The following is a 19241-nucleotide window of genomic DNA, read 5'->3' as shown; positions in this document are numbered from 1 at the left end:
GAAGTTGATATTCCTTAGATTGTTCTAGAGAATGCTAGCAGGAGATTATTCATTCAATGAGGTGTTTACCTAGAGACCTGTTAGGTGTGAGAAGAAGAGGAAAACTGAGATAGTGAAATATAAAGTTGCTTGCTTTTGGTCCAGTCTTTATTATACCATTAAACTTTTAAAGATTCATGGGTACAGCTGCATTTTGAGAGTTGCTTGTATTGCTTTAAAGTTTTAGAGTAATGTATTCATTATCAAAACCAGTATGAAATATATGTAAAAGAAAAAGCGAACATCCTCAGGTTCCCTCTGATCTCAAACCCCAGCCTTACCACTGTTACAAATGAACGCTTTGTTCATATTCTAGGAATATTTAGTTTTTTTCATATAATAATGACAAATAGTTTTATAATTTTACAAATGACATCAACTCAGGTATATTTTTCATTTAATATTTTATGCTGTCTCCCATGGTAGCATAACTGATCTTTTCAGCAGCAGCAAGATATTCAATAATATATGCATATCATAGAACATTTGGATATGACTCCCTTTAGTCTTCTTAGATTTAGACTCACTAGATTTAGAATTTGAGTATGTTTAAGTACAACATGTCTTTTTTAAAATAGATATCAAATTTATGAAAATTGAGATGGACCATTTTTTTCTAAAATTATAAATAGAAGGGAATGTTAAGGTTTATTCACAAGAGAAACATTAGTATTGAACGTTTGCTAAGTTACATATAATTTCAACCATTCGAAAACTTAAGAATTGTGTAAGGAAATAAAAGAATATATTACATAATGTAAGACTTCAGAAGGAAACTCACCACTGTGTACATAATTTCTTTTTCAATATGTAATTTTTACCCTAAATTATTATTATTATTATTATTATTATTATTAATGCCTATGGATGTTTTACATCCATGTCTGTCTATGTGACTGGCATCTGCTGAGGAAGTTGGATCTCCTGGAACTGGACGAACAAACAGTTGTTAGCCACCAATGAACCATCTCTCCTGCTGCCTAGTCCTTTTAATCCTAGTATCCTAAAGTAATCTAAGCAGCATAGAATGTGTTGCCCAGACCTTAAACAATACATTCTACACATCCTTATGCTTTTATTTTGTAATTTATTGTATCATATACATGTTCACCAATTCTTAGGCTCATTTGCATGATTTGTTTTTACAGGTTTCAAGTTATATGTTTTATATATATAGTATAATTAAATCATTTAATTAGGTCTACTTGTAAACATTAGGAGTTTCCCAGTTTTTTTGTCTTTACCATATTAAAGAATGTTTTATTCCTTTAAGTGATATTTCTAATGCAGAGAATCTAATCCAGAGAGTTTTAAACTATATTCAAAAGCTTAAATTTCTCCTCACATGCTTGAATTCATTTTAACAGTTTATTAAGTTTGATTTTGAACTAAAGACTAGATTGCTGTATTCTCCTGCCTCCTTCTGGATTATGAAGGCTATTGCTGACTATGAAGGAAAGCCACCTGAGCAGAGGGAACAGGAATGTTGTGAGGAAGGGTAGCAAACACATAACACCCTGGTGTCTTACGAGGTCTGGGACCAGGCATACTTCGCATGCTAGCTTTGCCATTTAGTGGTGATGAGATCTTGCATAGATTTCTTTTTCTCAATGAGTGTTTGATATTTACTCCATATAGAAATGATAATGCAACCTGCTTCATGGTGTCTTAGTGTTAAAATAGATACCACCCATAATATCTGGCACATTTTGTTAGTTAGTTAGTTAGTTTGTTTATTTAATTTATTTATTTATTTATTTAAGATTTCTGCCTCCTCCCTGCCACCGCCTCCCATTTCCCTCCCCCTCCCTCAATCAACTCCCCCTCCCTCAGCAGCCTGAAGAGCAGTCAGGGTTCCCTGCCTTGTGGGAAGTCCAAGGATCTCCCCCCCCTCCTTCCAGGTCTATTAAGGTGAGCATCCAAACAGCCTAGGCTCCCACAAAGCCAGTACGTGCAGTAGGATCAAAACCCAGTGCCATTGTTCTTGACTTCTCAGCAGCTCTCATTGTCCGCTATGTTCAGCGAGTCCGGTTTTATCCCATGCTTTTTTTAGACCCAGTCCAGCTGGCCTTGGTGAGTTCCAGATAGATCATCCCCAATGTCTCAGTGTGTGGTGCACCCCTCGCAGTCCTGAGTTCCTTGCTCGTGCTCTCTCTCCTTCTGCTCCTCATTTGGGCCTTGGGATTTCAGTTTGGTGGTCCAATGTGGGTCTCTGTCTCTGTCTCCTTTCGTAGCCTGATGAAGGTTAATATCCAGGAGGATAACTATATGTTTTTCTTTGGGTTCACCTTCTTATTTGGCTTCTCTAGGATCACGAATTATAGGCTCAATGTCCTTTATTTATGGCTAGAAACCCATTATGAGTGAGTACATCCCATGTTCCTCTTTTTGGGTCTGCCTTACTACCTCACTCAGGCTAATTTTTTCTATTTCCGTCCATTTGCATGCAAAATTCAAGAAGTCATTGTTTTTTACTGCTGAGTAGTACTCTAATATGTATATATTCCATACTTTCTTCATCCATTCTTCCATTGAAGGGTTGTTTCCAGGTTTCTTTATTTAAAGTATAGACCTGTATTCATGAATACCTGCAATAATGTATTGACAAACTCTATATTGTGGTGTTTATAAATTCCACTGTGACAATACTTTATATCAAATACATATTGATCACTCCCACAGTCTGTGAATCCAGGGCCTTACACATGTGAGACAGGTGCTCTTCACTGGCCTTTCTACTAGTCCTTTATCCTGTCTTTTGTCACTTATTTTTGCTTTGTTTTAAGAATGGGTCTCATGTAGCTCAGCCTAGCCTCAACCTCAACCTTGTAGCTGAGGATGACCTTGAACTTGTGATCCTCCTGCTCCACCTCTGGAGTGCTTGTTTTATGCAGTGTTGGAGATTGAACTCATGGAGTCATACATTCTAGTCACTCTACCTACTGAACTACCTTCGGGAGTCCTTTATTTTACTTTTAAAGTATTGAACGTGTGTTTCTAGAAATGTTATATGATGTTTTAGTTTTTTTTCAGTTACAAAATGTATACTAGTAAGGAAACATCAATCTCTTTTAGAAATAATAAATGCCATAGATGTCATTTGTCTTCCAATTCTAAACATTCATCAGAATTGCTGTGCTGTGCTGTGCTCCATCTAGCTCAGCACCAACGTGCTGCTCATGTGTTTCTTTGCACAATACATAGGCTCCAAGCTCAGGGCAACCATTAACTTATCCCTTGACCCTTGTCCTCTGTCCCCAGTCTAAGTTAATGCCCCTCGTAAGAAGTCAGCAACGACTCCTTGTCTTTCTTTCCTTCCATTTCCCTCATCCTGTGATCAAAAGAAATCACCAAGACTATTCATTTTCATCATCATAAAAGTATTTCCACAGTCTCTTTTCTTCATCCCTGCCAGTTAGGCTTTTATCACTCTCATCTGAGCTGTTACAAAAGTTTGCTCTCTAATTGGTTTCCTTGTGCTTACCTTTGTTTTCTTATAAGGCGTCTGCCCTGAACACTTCTCCCCAGTTTAAAGCTCTTCAATGGCTGATTGTCACTGTTGCCATAGAGCCCCAGGTACACAGTACTGGAATACCAGCCTTCCCTGGCTGAGACCCGGGACGGTGTGATGTGCACCAGCTCCTGTCTTCTTCGTCTTCTTCCATTCTTTCCTTCCCTAATTTCCTGTGATGCTTTATGATGCCTCATGTGTCATTTCTTCTACCCTAGCCCCTAATCCCTGTTCCCCAGTATCTCCATATGCCTTTCTCAAGGGTTTTAGCATATTCTATTAAAATATCTAATTAGGGGTCTGTCTCCCCATATGGACTCTAAACACCTCAAGGGCAAGTATTATTTATTTTCTTCAGCAACCAATCCACTGACTAACACATGCCAGGAATTCAATGAATATTTTTTAACTGAACAATTTTCTTAAAATAAATCAGTATCAGGAGGTCTAATGGTCTACATGGGTAGCCAACTAGTCAACTTATTAATTGAGTCCCTACCATCTAAAAAATAGTTTTCCAAGATGAATGGGGATTCAATAAAGAATAAAGTCTTTGCCTCCCATCTAGATCAAGAAATAAAATTTGAATATATGAAAAGCTGCCAGGATTTAAGCAGATACACAATTGGAGAATTCTGGAAAGAAAATAATTCAACAGGTAGGGGTCCTTTCTGACTTCAGTCCAGGGTGAACAAGATGAAATAAAACTGTTTTTGTTGCAAGGTGAGTATGTCCTGGGGTCTCAGGGAACAGGAAGAGACAAGGAGTATGGTTTGCTGTCTGGTGCTTTCCTATAGTATAAAGAAGGCATGCAGTTCTGAAATGAATTGCAGCATGAGGGATGTATGCAAAGGACAGGCTTCAGCGCGAGGCCCCAGCCTTACTTCCCAAGTTTTCTGCTTTCTCATCACCATTCAAACCTGCATTTCTCTCAAAAGCCTCATTCTGGAGCTCAGTCCATTCTGACACCCCCCTCCAACTGCTCTGTGGTGATCAACTACTACGATTTTATTTGGGAAACTACTTTGGACTACTTTATCCCAGAAACTTTCCCCTGAGATTTGAAATCAGTTTGGTATTGATTCTATGTTGTATCTGAAATGATTTCAACACTAGGTGGGGGTGGGGATGGACTCACAGAAACCCACAAAGCAACATGGAGACAGAGAAGATTGTAGAGCAATATTAGATTAATTACTAAGTATTTTGTGTAAAGCTTTAAATCATTCAGAATGCAGGGAAAGAGAACAGTCTAGAAAAACTTACATGAAAATCTTACCATCAATCTAAAGATTCCATTTCTTACACACCATGCAATCACCCTGCTCCCAGAGCTTCTGCACCCTGGGTGCATTCCCCACGGCACCATCCTCCTCATGCTCTGCCTGCTTCCTACTGTCACTTCAGAAGGTTGTCAGCACAGACTATGGATATCCCAAGGGCCAAAGGATTTGTTTATTATGATAAGAGAAATAAGCAGGAATAAACAAACAAAAACCAAAACCAAGTGCTATGGCTACAGGCTTTGGAGCAGAAATGTGGTCTCCATCTCAGAAGCAGCGAACCTTGGAGAAAGTTAAACACATGGGTTCTCAGACTCATTGAACCAAAAGCTCTAAGGGAAGGGATAGCCGTCTACATGTTAGGTAGCTCTCCAGTTGGTTCTCATGGATACAGAGTTCACTTTTGGTGGTACTGTGGCGTGTGGGGCCCATCTGCCTTGCTTCCAGTCCTGGTTGTTGCATGAGAGTCGCAGAAACTTACACAAATTAACTGATCTATTTGTGCCTCAGACATAAATGCTAAGATGAGTACTTCCCTTGCAGAGCTGGGAAACCAGTGTAAACACGTGTGGATGCCTGTAACAGTACTCACACATAGGAATTATCCTAGAATTTGTTAGTACTCCTAGATCTTGGTACTTTAAGAAAGGCTTTTGTATAACTGATAATATGTACATTTGTACTGATTGATGACTAAATAGTGCCCATATTTCCCTAAATAGATCTTACAGACTCAGGACGTCTACAGAAGTCAAGCCCTGCCCCTCATGGTTTGCTCTTAAACTTGAACGCTTTCACCATGATGGGTCTGCTCAGAGGTTCTAGTCACTTTGTCATTTGATGACCCGCTTTGCTTTCTTCAGTACTGTCTGTTGACAGTAAGTTTTGAAGATTAGAAAAGACATATATATTGTATAGGACGTATTCAATAATTTTAGTTATGAATTCCTCTTCTGTCTCCCATTTAGTCCCCCCCCCCACTTCCCTTTCAGCCATACATTTACACATTGAGTGAAAATTTGCATTCTTATTTTCCAGGTGCAAAGATGAACATACAGTTCCTCTGGCCTTTGAAAGTACATGCTTTAGGCTTTGCTGGCTGTAGGTTTCTATTTCAACTACTGAAACTGCCATTGTAGTTCAGTAACTCAGTAATAATACAGTCAGTATCACATGGTCCACTGAAACTTGAATTCCATAGTTTTCAAATTCTTTTGGATATTCCTCTTCTTTTGAGTGTTTTCACCCCATCTATTTCTAAAGAAAAATATTATGGTTACTGCACAGGCCATTTCCAATTGGAATATGGGCCACGTTACCCCAGGGACTGTAGTGCATATAGTCTGAGGCTTGGCACATGCCAGTCATCCCACCCTGCTTTGGGATCTTCCTGTGCATCTCTGTCATACATGGAGGCATGTGCCATGGTGACCTTTTGCATACATTGCAATCACAAAGGAAATCTCGGTTAAATTGCTGGGTGAAACTCGCACATGAAAATGCTTTCTGTGCATCATCAGCCTTTCAAGGATGACAATGTTAAAGATGGCATCTGCCCCCGACATGCTCTAGAGTGATATTTGAAATTAGAAGGAACTAGGACTTTACGTTTTTGGCCGCGTAAGTTTTCTAGGTGAGGTAAACAGCTAAAGGAGTACAGTTAACTCTAAAACTTACTAGACAAAGAGCCATCACACCTGGGACAAGTCTTCCCTAATCCAGGTCTGTGTCCTACTCATCAAGACAGCTTTCCAGGTGCCTACGAGAGATCGCTGTTATCTCTTTTCAGAGTGATTTTAACATGCATCCATAGGTATTGTAATTTCCTACCTAGCCAAAAGAAATTGTGGATAGAATTTTATACTTTATTTTTTAGTATAAAAGAGGGAAATGTTCAATATCTTTTGAAAGCTTATGATTCAGTTAGAAAATATATCAGGTCATATTCAGGTGTCTCTTAACTTAAATCCATCTTCTTGATGTTGGCATTATTTTTATTCCCACACTAAATTTTTAAAATTAATTTTAACATGTTATATTAAGAGCTGATAATGTAACTTCCGTGCTATGGCACATTCCTTTAAAAATGAAATATCAACTCTTAGATACAACCTGAGGCTATAGTAAAAAATGAATTGTTAACATAGTTTAAGGTTTTTTTTCTATAGGTTAAATTTTAATCATGATAAGAGAAAATAGCACGTATGATAAGGGGTATAATTAACTGAACTCTAGCAAAACTTGAGACTGAGAAAGGGATATTAGGAAGATATTTTATTAGCAGTGTTCCATTAGCATACAAGAGTTAAAATTTAAAACCCACTTCATTATGCTAGAAATGTCTTTTTATTAAGATGCTCTTTGAAAGGGTTATCTGGGAATTGAAGCTCTGTAAAACAAAAGTCAGATAAGACAATATTCAAGAATTGTGCTGGATAGAGTTCTGAACTTTGCTTGCATTGATGCAGCCATTCTTTGATTAGCTCTTTAAGTAAGATATTCTTGTTCCTGCTCTTGGCCAGACAAAACAAACCAAGCAAGAAAGATAGGACATAGAAAAGGGGAGAGTGTCATGCCTGGTCAGATAGCAAGAAGTCTGATCTTGGCTCATGTGACACCAGCATTCTCTGCCAGAGTAGGCAGAGTGGGGTGTGAGAGAATTTTGTTATCATTAAGCAGTAGGTTTAGGTAACAGCTCATGATGCCCGTGTTGCCTGAGAACCAGAAAGGGGTAATAATAGAAGCAGCTTCTCTTCACTTTTTCCCACTGGCACACCAAAACGGCCTCAGATGACTCTGCCTGTACCCTTTGTCAGGTTTCCTTGGTATCTGAAGCAAAAAGTTATTTGCTCTTAGGGATACGGAACCTCTCTTTTAAGCTGAGTTCTTGGTACCTTGGGAAGACTTATCCCAAACACTGAGATCCTCTTGGTTCAGTTTACAAATGTACTTGTTTGTGTGATGACTGTCATTTCGGTCAGTGTAACATCTGTCTTGGGCCCAAAACCATCGAGAAAGAAATATTAAAGGCAAAGATAGTAGCTGGTAAAATGACTCTGGTAAAATGGTCTGCTGCTAAGTCATGAGGACCAGGACCCCACAGAAAAGTCACATGCTGTAGTTAGTGCCTGGAACGCCAAGGCTAAGTAGGTGGAAACCCAGCCATCACTGGTCAGGTGTCCTAGCGAGTCAATGAGCAGAAACTTTCGTGATAGACCTTGTCTCACAAAAACCAAGGTAGAGTGGGACAGGAAAAGACACACAGCTTTGATGTCCAGTCTACACATGCACTCAGGCATGTACACAGTGCACATACAAGCATACAACACTTGTGCACACATACACACACCACCACCAACAACAAATTGAATAAATATAAAAGAAAGTAAGATATGATCCACGTTAACAATTCACCTTTTCCTAATAGAGCGTTTTAGTTGTCACTTGCCACTGTGAAATCATTTGCCACTTTGTCCCACCTGTGTGTATCTATGTTCCGGAAAGGCTGAGTCTGTTAGTTGCTGTGTCTGTCTGGGTACATTCCCCATTTAGAGCCTGCTGTAGTAGTCTGTTGAGAGTACTCTACATAAAGATAATGTGATATTTCATTCTATGACTTGAGGACAGCAATAAGGAGGTATGAGGTAAAAGCTGGACTGGATTTAGTCTTGCAAAGAGAAGTACATCCTAGTAGTGACTGCCAAATTTCCATAGTGGCAATTTCTGAAAACCCAGACAAATCAAGTCAAGAAACCCAAACCAAGTGATCAATAGCTCATTTGGATATTTCTTAGAATTATCTGCCCAGCACTGTTTCTATGGATGTAGATGCACAACTATTTAGACTTATATTGTAGTCTAGAAGGATGATGAACACACACAATCATACACAAATAAAAGAGTATTGTAAAGTTTTGGCACAGTAGAGCTGCCAAGGAAGATCTGGGGATGGGATGGGATGCCACCATCACTCAATGTTATGGATACTTTCCTTGAGAATAATAACCGTAATTTCAATGGCAATGCTTAAATATTCACAGTGAAATGTAATGCACTGTTTATAATTATTTCTTTCCAATTTTTCCTATTGAAATTCCTACATGGCAGCCGGCATGGCAGCGCACACCTTTAATCCCAGCACTCTGGAACAGAGGGAAGCTGATTTCTGTGAGTTTGAGGCCAGTCTGATTAACAGAGCAAGTTTTAGGACAGCCAAGGCTACAGAGAGAAACCTACTTTAAAAAACTGTTTTTTTTTTCTACATGAAATATAATACAAACTGATATAAGATTGGGACATAGCAATTAATTTAAAAATTAGTATATAGAAATTTTATGAATAGAATATGACTATTAAAGATTTTGTCAATATGATTTTACATTAATAAGATACTAATATTTTATTAAAGGGATATAGTTATAATGGAAAAGCAAAATTTCTTTAACTTGAATTTTTTTAATATAATTTCTTTAAAGATTAAAATTTAATTACATAATTTACCCTTTTCCTCTCCTTCCTTCCTTCAGCGTCTTCCATGTCCCTCCTTCACTTACTCTCTGTTAAACCCATGACCTCTTCTTTTATTTATTATTTTATACACATACATAATACATATATAAACATGAATCTATAAATACAACCTGCTGAGTCTGGTCAGTGTTGTGTATATGTCTATGATTTCAAGGTTAAGCACTTGGAATTGGATAATAAATTAAGGATCTCTTGGGAAGACTGACTGTCCTGTTCTCAGCTCTGTTCCTTGCTGTGTTTATTTGTCTCGGGTAAAGCCCTGTGAGGGTTCCCCCTCCCTCACTGCATGTCTATCCGTGTTGTCACTCTTCAGGGCTGTCTAGGCAGCCATGTTGTTGAGGTGTCATGGATGAAGCATTTCATCTGTGTCATTTCTAGGGGATACTGGCCCTTGCAATCCTCCCATCCACTCTTCAGTGATGTTTCCTGAGCCTTGAGTGCAGAAGTTGTATTGTGGGTGTCTCCATGGTGACCGAGGACTGCACATTCAGTTTGCAGCATTGCGAGCAGTTGTGGTTTCTGCAATAGTCTACATCTTCTGCGGTGAGGAGCTTCTTGGATGAAGCATGAAAGCTACATGGGCCTGTGTTTGTAAGGAGAAATAGTTAAAAAGCAGTTAGGAGTTAGGTTTCTATGTCTAGTACTGGTTTGATAGATAATCTATGGCTCTTGGGGAAATATTGTCAACCCAACCAGCATAACTTCATCCCAGGACTGGAGAGCCAAACGCAGGCAGATCTCTGTGAGTTTGAGGGCAGGCTGGCCTACATAGTGAGTTTCAGAATAGCCAGGGCTATATGATGAGAACTTTTTTCAAAGACTCAACCAACCAACCAAACTGCAACAACAAGAAGAAAGATAAACATGTGCACACATTCTTCTATGTCCTATATCTAATTGTAAGTTACTGTAAAATAATGATTCCTTTTGGCATTTCAAATATCCTTAGATGAGTTAAAAATAATTCATTTTGTCTTTGATAGTCACTAGTGTCATTTTTAAATCATTCATTTGTGTAGAGAGTGAAAGAGAATAGGAACATACTTGTGAAGACAAAAAGGGTTCTATCTATCAGTAGATTAGGGTTGTAAGAAATATCTCTCAAGTGAGAATACAGTGTGACATGACAAGTGTTTAAATGAAAGCATGCATGAGGTTGACAGGCGTGTAGAGCACTGGAACCTGTCTGCAGGTGTGAATGCAGGCTTTTCAGAGGAGATGACAATAATATCTAAAGTCTATAGACTTCCTGCCTTCATATACAGTTAGACCTCATGAGCTACTGAGCCACAAAGAGGGTAAATAACTCTTCTAATGTCACGCAGTTAGCAGGAGATAGCTCCTGGCTTTGAACTCAGACTCCGTATGTTAGCCTTGTCAGGGCTTCCTCCTGCACTTCAAGGAGCCTTACTGGACATAAGAATGGGTCTTGTGATAAAATGGAAGGGAAGCCAGGGACTAAGGGCTTTCTCGTCTGCATGAGTAGACAGCACTGCCTACAGGTCCTTGATAATATTTCCACATACTTACACGACAGAGAAAGTTCTTCTCAAACTCTGGGTAGTGATGTTTTCATTCTGCTTCTCCTCAAGCTTTGAAGGGGGCCCAGTGGTCCTTTGGACCTCTGGTATCTACTTAGTGGGTTCCAAGTTCCCCCTGCTCTTGAGTACTGGGGAAAGTACTGTTCATTACCTGTCCTTGTACAGCCCCTGCTGGCTTCATATTATTATAATACTGTTTTAAAGTTTTCTTTACTGGAACAAATCCATTCCATTTGGATTGTCATGAACCATCAGGAATAATAAGCCTCTCAGTAGCATTTGTGTGTAACCTCTTTTACATCATTTGTCTGCTGGACTGAGAATTTCTTCTCACTGAAAATGGGTCGGTCCATTTACAGTCAATAACAGGGTGGCTAATGTTCATTCTTGGGAAAACTGAAATGTGTGCCTTTCATCCTATTATACTGATCCACCAGCCCCAGATTATCTGATTGTGCAGCTTCTCATTTTCCTCCAGTATCTTAATGCTATTATTAACAAGAATTCTGTTGCTAATGGTTTTGGAAAATAATATGTGCTTTCAGCCGCTGCCTGTATTTCTATGGTTTCATCTGATTTAGCTGGAGTTTGATAGTTTTTTCAAAGGCTGCTTGTTGCAGATCAATGTGAGGAGCCCTAATATTTCTCTAGATCAGCTTCCAGTGTCCTACATTTCACTAGAAGACAATAGGATTAATATGATGTCTACTAGACAGTAAGCAAAAGTGTTTTAAACCATGTGGTTTATAATCTACATTCTTTATTACTAATACATCTATAGATACATTTGCATAAAATATATATTTATACACAAACACACATTTAATTTTTGGGTAAAATTTGGAATATCTTATCTATGTTTTAAATAATCAGTTATTATTAGAAAGAAGTTAGCAAAGAATAATTAAAAATCTTAAATATACAAAATTATATTTTAGAGTAAATTGTAGGACTATACCCTCCAGGTTTCTATTTCATTTCTTTTATGTTCTTTTGAACATATTTACTTTTTAGATGTTGATTTTTAGATGGCTTTGTCAAATAGAATACCATAATTCCTATAGAGTACCATAGTTTTTCTTTATTTACAAACTTAAATATTTATTGTTTTGAAAAATGCCTTTGTTTTCAATCAAATCCAAATCCAGCTATATCTAGGATTATTGAGATTTCATTCTTTTTTTCAACTATACATTTTTAAAAATGTCTACTTATTTTACATATTAACCACAGTTCCTCCTCCTCTTCCTCCTCCCTCTTCTCCCACAACTCCCCCCAAATCACCTCTTATCCACTCCTCAGAAAGGGTATGGCCTCCCATGGGGAATCAACAAAGCCTGGCATATTCAAAGCCTGGCATATTCAGGTGTGACAGGACCAAGACTCTCCCCAGTGCATCAAGGCTAAACAAGACATCCCACCATCTGGAATGGGCTCAAAAAGCCATCTTAAACACCAGGGATAGATCCTGGTCCTGCTGCCAGGGGTCCCACAAACTGTTCAGGCTACACAAGTGTCTCCCACATGTAGAGGACCTAACTGACTTTGGGTCGGTTGTCTGTGGATTTCCCAGCCATGCTCTTAACACCTCTTGTTCATGTAACACCTCATCTCTCATCTTTTTTTTTTTTTTTTTTTTTAACAATTTCTTTTCCGTTTCAAATCTGTATAAGTGATTGTGCTGGTCCTGAAGGAGAAATGAAGACACTTGATGGTTTCTGGCCTCGGAATTTTTTTTCTGAGAATGTCTCTGAATAGCTTCTATCAAGAGTCAGAGACAGACAGACAGAGAGAGACAGAGAGAGAGAGAGAGAGATATGCTTTATCTGTGCAGTTGCCTCACAAGCATGCGGACTACAGTTTCATCAGACAGAATGGATGCCAATTGTGGCAGCACAGGTTTAATTTTTTTTTTTTTTTTTTTTTTTTTTTTTTATTTAGAAATATTTTTTTTTATTTTTTTATTCTTTTTTAATTAAAATTTCCACCTGCTCCCCGTTTCCCATTTCCCTCCCCTCCTCCCAAATATTGCCCCCTCCCCCCACTCCCCTCCCCCTATCCCCACTCCTCTTCTCCTCCCCCCACACCATTCCCCCTCCCTCTCGATACTGAAGAGCAGTCCAAATTCTCTGCCCTGCGGGAAGACGAAGGTCTTCTATCTACGTCCAGGAAGGTGAGCTTCTAAACAGGCGAAGCTCCCACAAAGCCAGTTCATGTATTAGGATTGAAACCTAGTGCCATTGTCCTTGGCTTCTTATCAGTCTTCATTGACGGCCATGCTCAGAGAGTCCGGAATCAACCCATGCTTATTCAGTCCCAGACCAGCTGGCCTTGGTGGGCTCCTAATAAATCAGATCCACTGTCACAGTGGGTGGGTGCATCCCTCGTGGTCCTGATTTTTTGCTCTTGTTCTCCCTCCTTCTGCTCCTCATTTGGACCTTAAGAGCTCAGACCGTTGCTCCAAATTGAGAATCTGTCTCTACCTCGATCCATCGCCAGATGAAGGTTCTAAGGTGATATGCAAGATATTCATCAGTATAGGATAGGGTCATTTCAGGTTCCCTCTCCTTAGTTGCCCAAGGTACCAGCTGGGGACATATTCCTGGACACCTGCAAACCCCTCTAGAGTCAAGTCTCTTGCCAACCCTAAGATGGCTCCCTTAGATAGGATATATACTTCGCTGCTCCCGTATCCATCCTTCCTATATCCCAACCATCCCAATCCCCCGAGCTCCCCCCATCCTCCCCTTCTCATATTTCTCATCCCATTTTAAAATCCCACTCTGGGGAGGCAGAAACAGGAAGAACCCTGTGGACTTGCTAGCCAGCTAGCCTGGCCTAACTGGTGAGCTGCAGACCAAAATGACGGTCTCAAAGAAGGCAAACAGTATTCCTATGGCTGATTTTACTCTGTACTTCACATTCATGCACATCTGCACACATATGAAAATGCACACACACCCACAGCTGCAAACTCTTAAACATGAATATACACATATACATCTGCACACATGCATACACACTCATAAGAAATAAGTTCCTACTGTTTATTTGTCTAACAAAGTTTCTTTTGCTCATGGCAATTGCATGAGATGTCCCTTTAAAATTACCTCCACCTGTACCCTATTTTTTCCACAATAGCATAAAAGGGAAGAAATAGATTTCTTGTGATGATTCTTTGGTTCGTAACACGACCTTTTCATAGTTGTGTATGTGTGTGTGTGTGCGTGCGCACGGGCGTGCACGCATGTGTGCATGCACTCTGTTTTTATCCATCCCTCTTCCCCACTGCTCCTAAACAAATGGCCACAGTGGAGGAGGGAAACAAATGAGACACTATGATGAAATCTGTTACTTTGTATACTAATCTAAAAATTAATTTTAAAAACTGAGCATGGATAAAGTAGAATTTTATTGAAAGTTATTTGTGTTTTTACACAATTTCACATTTTTAGTTGCCCTTTGAGGTCATAACCTACCTGTAGTGATAGCTACAGAGTAATTTTTCACCACAACAGATTCTGCTTGTTTGTTGTTTTGAGAGAGGGTCTTGATATGTTGTCCATACTAACCTTGAATTTGAACTCAAAATCCTTTTGCCAACATCTCTAGAATTCAAGGATTCATAGACTTGTATCACCTACCCTGGCAAATGATACTTCTTTCATTATTATTTTAAAAATCTTTCATTATTATTTTAAAAATCATTATTGGGATTATGATTAGTCCCACATAACTATTTGCAGTCCTGGTGGTTCACCTCCACACACTCACTGTGCATGCTCAGTAGGATCCTGGACTCTTCCTTTCATTCAGATCCATACATGATCCTCACATGTTTTCCTTTAGGCCTCAAATGGATTTTGTGCATCTTTCTAGAAGAATCATGGGTAGAAAATAAGCTACTTAGGAACATTTTAAATGTAGGATGATGTTTAATGTGGGGATGAGTATAGAATTTTTGTAAGAAGTTTTAGGTATTTTTACTTTTTAGAGGTAGATATTATTCCATAGTTGTAATTTATGGATAGATTTCTCAGATTACCTGTAAAGCTAAAATGATAGTTTTGGTTAGCCCTTGCTTAAAGACTATGTTCTGTGGATTTAAGTTTGATGCCAGTCTTTGAGCTTTTTAACTGAAGGGAAATAGATTACCTGTAAAGCTGTGTTTCTGAAGCCTTCCTTCTAAGTCTACGTGATAAGAGCATCTGTCTCCATGTGGACTCATCAGTTTCTTCGTGTTTTCTGCTGACATCACCAGATGCTTGTTAGAGTGAGATTGTGAATTTTCTAATTACAATTAATCTTTTTAAATATGTTTCAGGAAATGGGATTAATAAAAGAAAAATTCTTTATATACTTGAACATATAGTCAGAAATACCATCTGGTGATACATTTCTAATATAGAAGCAACAGACTGAAATTAAAGGGACCTAGTAAGGAAATTACTCTTTGTATTCCTAAACATTTCCTGTCTTCTGTGGTAATTAAATGGAAGTGTGATTTGACTAGTAGTATGACTGTGAGGAAAAACATCAGTCTTTGTATAAATTGTATTTTCCTGCATAAAATGTATACCCCAATTATTTAGGTAAGGGAATTTTAAACATAGCTTCATGGATTATGTAGTTATTCTATAGTTTGTACCCATTTGCCACATTGATTTGATTCTTTTTATTGATATAAAACTAATATACAGTTTGAGAAGTTATATCTGTTCTTTAGATGTTTTTCTTATATATTTTAAATTTCAGATTTATAAAGCTGTCTGAATATTGTAAATGGAGACTGCTTTTGTTTCCCAGCTACCCAAGCCCAAATAATCACACAGAGACTATATTAATTACAAGGCTCTTTGGTCAACAGCTCAGGCATATTCCTAGCTAGCTTAATGTTAATTTACATCCTAAATTAACCCATTTCTATTATTTTATATTTTACTATGAGTCTCATGATTTGTTACCTCACATCTTGCTTCTTGGGTAGCTACATAGCATCTGCCTGACTCTTTTTTTCTTTCTCACTGCATTCAGGTTAGTTTTCCTGCCTAGCTCTATTCTGCCTATCCATAGGCCAAAGCAGCTTCTGTATTAACCAATGGTAATAAAACATAGTCACAGCATACAGAGGGGAATCTACATAAGAATACCAGGGAAAATTACTGATTTCCTTACCCTCCAAATTCCTCAAATGCATGTGTATTATTATTTTACTACACGTTTACATTTTGTGGTTCTTCACTTAGCTTTCTACCTCTCTCCCTTCTCTTTCTAATTCTTTCCTCAAAACCATTCTTTTAATTAAGACTATGTGGTAAACCTTTGTTCTTATATTCTGCAGAACATATTATCTCAAATCAAAAGTATCTTTTTCATAAATACAGTTCAATATTTAAACCAAGAAATAAGAAGCTTGTGAAAGAGTAATGGATTGCACATATTTTTAGCGGTGAATCTAATAATGGCTTCAGTTATTATGTCTTTTGTATGCTTCTACACTGTAATATTTATGAAGCTTGGTTTTCTGGCACAAATAGTTTTGAAAGGTACTGCTAATTTATTTTGAAGAATGTCCCTTAATTTGAGTTTGTCTGATGTTTCCTCATAATCAAAGTCAAATTTTGATAGACTCAAAAATACAGTTGTATAAGTTTTCTATTTTATAACAACTTGCAAGCTAGTTATTTGTCATAATTGCTTCACAGATGATATTTATCTATAACTTCTTGGAAGAAATGATTCCCCTAGAATGTGTTTCGTGATAAACAAGCATGCCTAAAATTTGAAGCTCTTGTCAATTTTATGGTATTTTTGATCAAATCGATTGTTCTAGAACTTTCCAAAGAAATCAATAAAATGTGTAACAGTGTCTATTTCTTCACAGTCAGCTCTGCGTGCCCACAGGATCGAAGACACTCTTCTTCGTCCTTACATGAACTCAGATTCCTATCACAGCTGATAGAATCTGCTTTGAAGCTGGAAAAAAGCATTCAGGAACTGTTTGAAGAGTCATTTTTATTGCTTGAGATGCCCAGGAATGCTCTAGGTACTGTGCTCTTTAGTTAATCATGCATAGACAATTTTTCTCTGAATGCTCCCTGCCACTTTTAATCTGTACCATTATTTGAAAGAAGTACATGATGAAGTTGTTTGCATTAATATTCAGCATGACACATAGTGTTTTTTTTTTTGTTTGTTTGTTTTTTGTTTTTTTTCACTTTGAGCGTCCTTAATTCTGATGGGCAAAAACTTCCTAAGATTGTTTTGGATAATTACCCTTGGCTAATATTGTATCTTTTTCCCTGCGAAGAACCACAGGCTGGCCTGTTGAAAGAGTCACAGACTGGGTGGCGGAGCACCTATGCTCTTGCCACAAGAAGCCAGGTGACCTCCTCCTGCAGCTTTCCTAGTCTCCTTAGGCCAGAGCTCTCTCACCTTCCTGGTAGTCTTTTAGGAATACATCAAGTTCTCTCTTTGTAGGCCCCAATACTTCAGATTCCAATATCAAAAGTGGAGTTGTGAAAATTAAATAACATAGCATACTAGGTCATGCATAAGATATTTAAAACTTATGATTACCAGATGTGATTTACTACACTGTGAGTTATTACAAATACTTACTCTAATTTTGTAATGTATTATTCTAATTTAATTGAAACAAAATCTCTTTGAAAAATATTTTACTGTGTAGGTTGAAATAATGTTTCTGACAATATGTGTAGCAGTCAGAGGATATGACCAAGACAAACTCTTTGTTGTCTCACGTATACCTTTTCTGCACCATGGCGGCCACAGTTCTCTTTCACATACGACCATGTGTGGCATGCTCAGAAAGTGGCTACATCTTTAAAACAATTTGAGGGAAGCAGGAATTAACTAAATTTTTTAACATGCAAAACCCATATCTAAGAACAATAAATCCTTAGCTTCTCTTTGTATACATAGTTCTGTCCTTTTTTATTTACTTTGACTTGTGTATTAGAAAAGATAGTGGCTGGGGTTGAAGCTTCTTTTATGTTTAGCACAGTTAAGCAATTTTCTATCTTTCAGGTTAACTTTAGGTAACACTGTTCTAAAGTAAGTAATACAGATCATTGTATTTGTTCATTTTCTATTACTGTAACAAAGTTTCTGAGCCTGGATAATTTAGAAAGGAATGGGGCTTATTTACCTCATAGTTTTGGAGAAAGTCCAAAATGTATGCTGACTCAGGTGAGCACCCTTCCAAGGGTGTGGCTGCCAGTACCCACCCATTGCATTCTCCTCTTCAGTGCCCTGACCCATTGCATTCTCCTCTTCAGTGCCCTGACCCATTGCATTCTCCTCTTCAGTGCCCTGACCCATTGCATTCTCCTCTTCAGTGCCCACCTATTGCATTCTCCTCTTCAGTGCCCTCCATTCTTTTACTACCATGGGGAAGACTAAGCTTCTAACATATGAGCTCTTGTGGGGTATACTCCAATTATAGCCAACCTGTAGCCATCACTGTACCGAATTTCCGCTCATTAGGCAAAATAAGGGTGGAGTACAGATTTCTGATGCTAGCAAGAATGTAAGACAGAAAATGCTTTAAGCAAAAACCAAACAGGAACTGTTGACTAAATTAGGGGATAACGAGAGCTTTAATTGCCTGTCTAAATGGAGTTGATCTGAGCTCAGAGAATTTTAAACCCTAAGACTTCCAAATTTTTGGTGCTATGTTGAGGCCACACAGAATTGATATTAGCTACTGGTGCTCATCCATCATGACCAGCCAAGATAATGTGTTCTCACTTTTCTATGTTCTGTTCTCTTTAGAAGAAAAAAAAAAAAGACTGAATTCCATGTCATCAAGGTCTCTGTCCATCATCTTGTTTTCATGCCAGTACAGCCTTTGATAGTATGTATCAGTTAGGAGAGAGCTTTGATAGTATGTATCAGTTAGGAGAGAGCTTTGATAGTATGTATCAGTTAGGAGAGAGCTTTGTTCTTAAGTGCAACATTACTAATATTATTAGAGGAATGTTGTAAGGACATAAAACTGAAATAGGCAAGATCTGAAGAAAAGATTTTAGCTGTTGATTTTAGGGGAAAAAGAAAGGTGTATTGCACTGCATTAGATTAGGATTGAGCCTTAGTGAGGCTCGCAGACTCTGCACACTCAAGAGCAGGCATTGCAATTGTTATGTGAAGTAAAAAAATCGCTGTAATCACATCATAATTTACAGTTGCTCTTAACCCATATTTGTGGGTTATCAAATTCAATATTTAAAAGTAATTTTTGAGTAATGTCTTAGTAGTAAAACATCTCTTTTTGGCTATTCTTTAATTTTTCACGTCATATTGATGATCCAGAAT

The 19241-nt window shown here is 38.1% G+C and overlaps 1 protein-coding gene across 1 annotated transcript in view; it reads left to right on the top strand.

The window, feature by feature from the left end:
* Nucleotides 1–19241, top strand: part of Kiaa0825 (KIAA0825 ortholog) — a 442157-nt gene that overhangs the window by 86086 nt on the left and 336830 nt on the right. Inside the window, exon 7 of the mRNA XM_057790199.1 lies at nt 16789–16950. Within this exon, the coding sequence (XP_057646182.1) occupies nt 16789–16950 (162 nt within the window). The remainder of the gene's footprint in view (nt 1–16788; nt 16951–19241) is intronic.

This window comes from Chionomys nivalis, chromosome 15, assembly GCF_950005125.1.
Source record: "Chionomys nivalis chromosome 15, mChiNiv1.1, whole genome shotgun sequence".
NCBI classification, from domain to species: Eukaryota; Metazoa; Chordata; class Mammalia; order Rodentia; family Cricetidae; genus Chionomys; species Chionomys nivalis.
The sequence above is the reverse complement of the archived record's forward strand: the minus strand, read 5'-3'. Positions and strand labels throughout refer to the sequence as shown.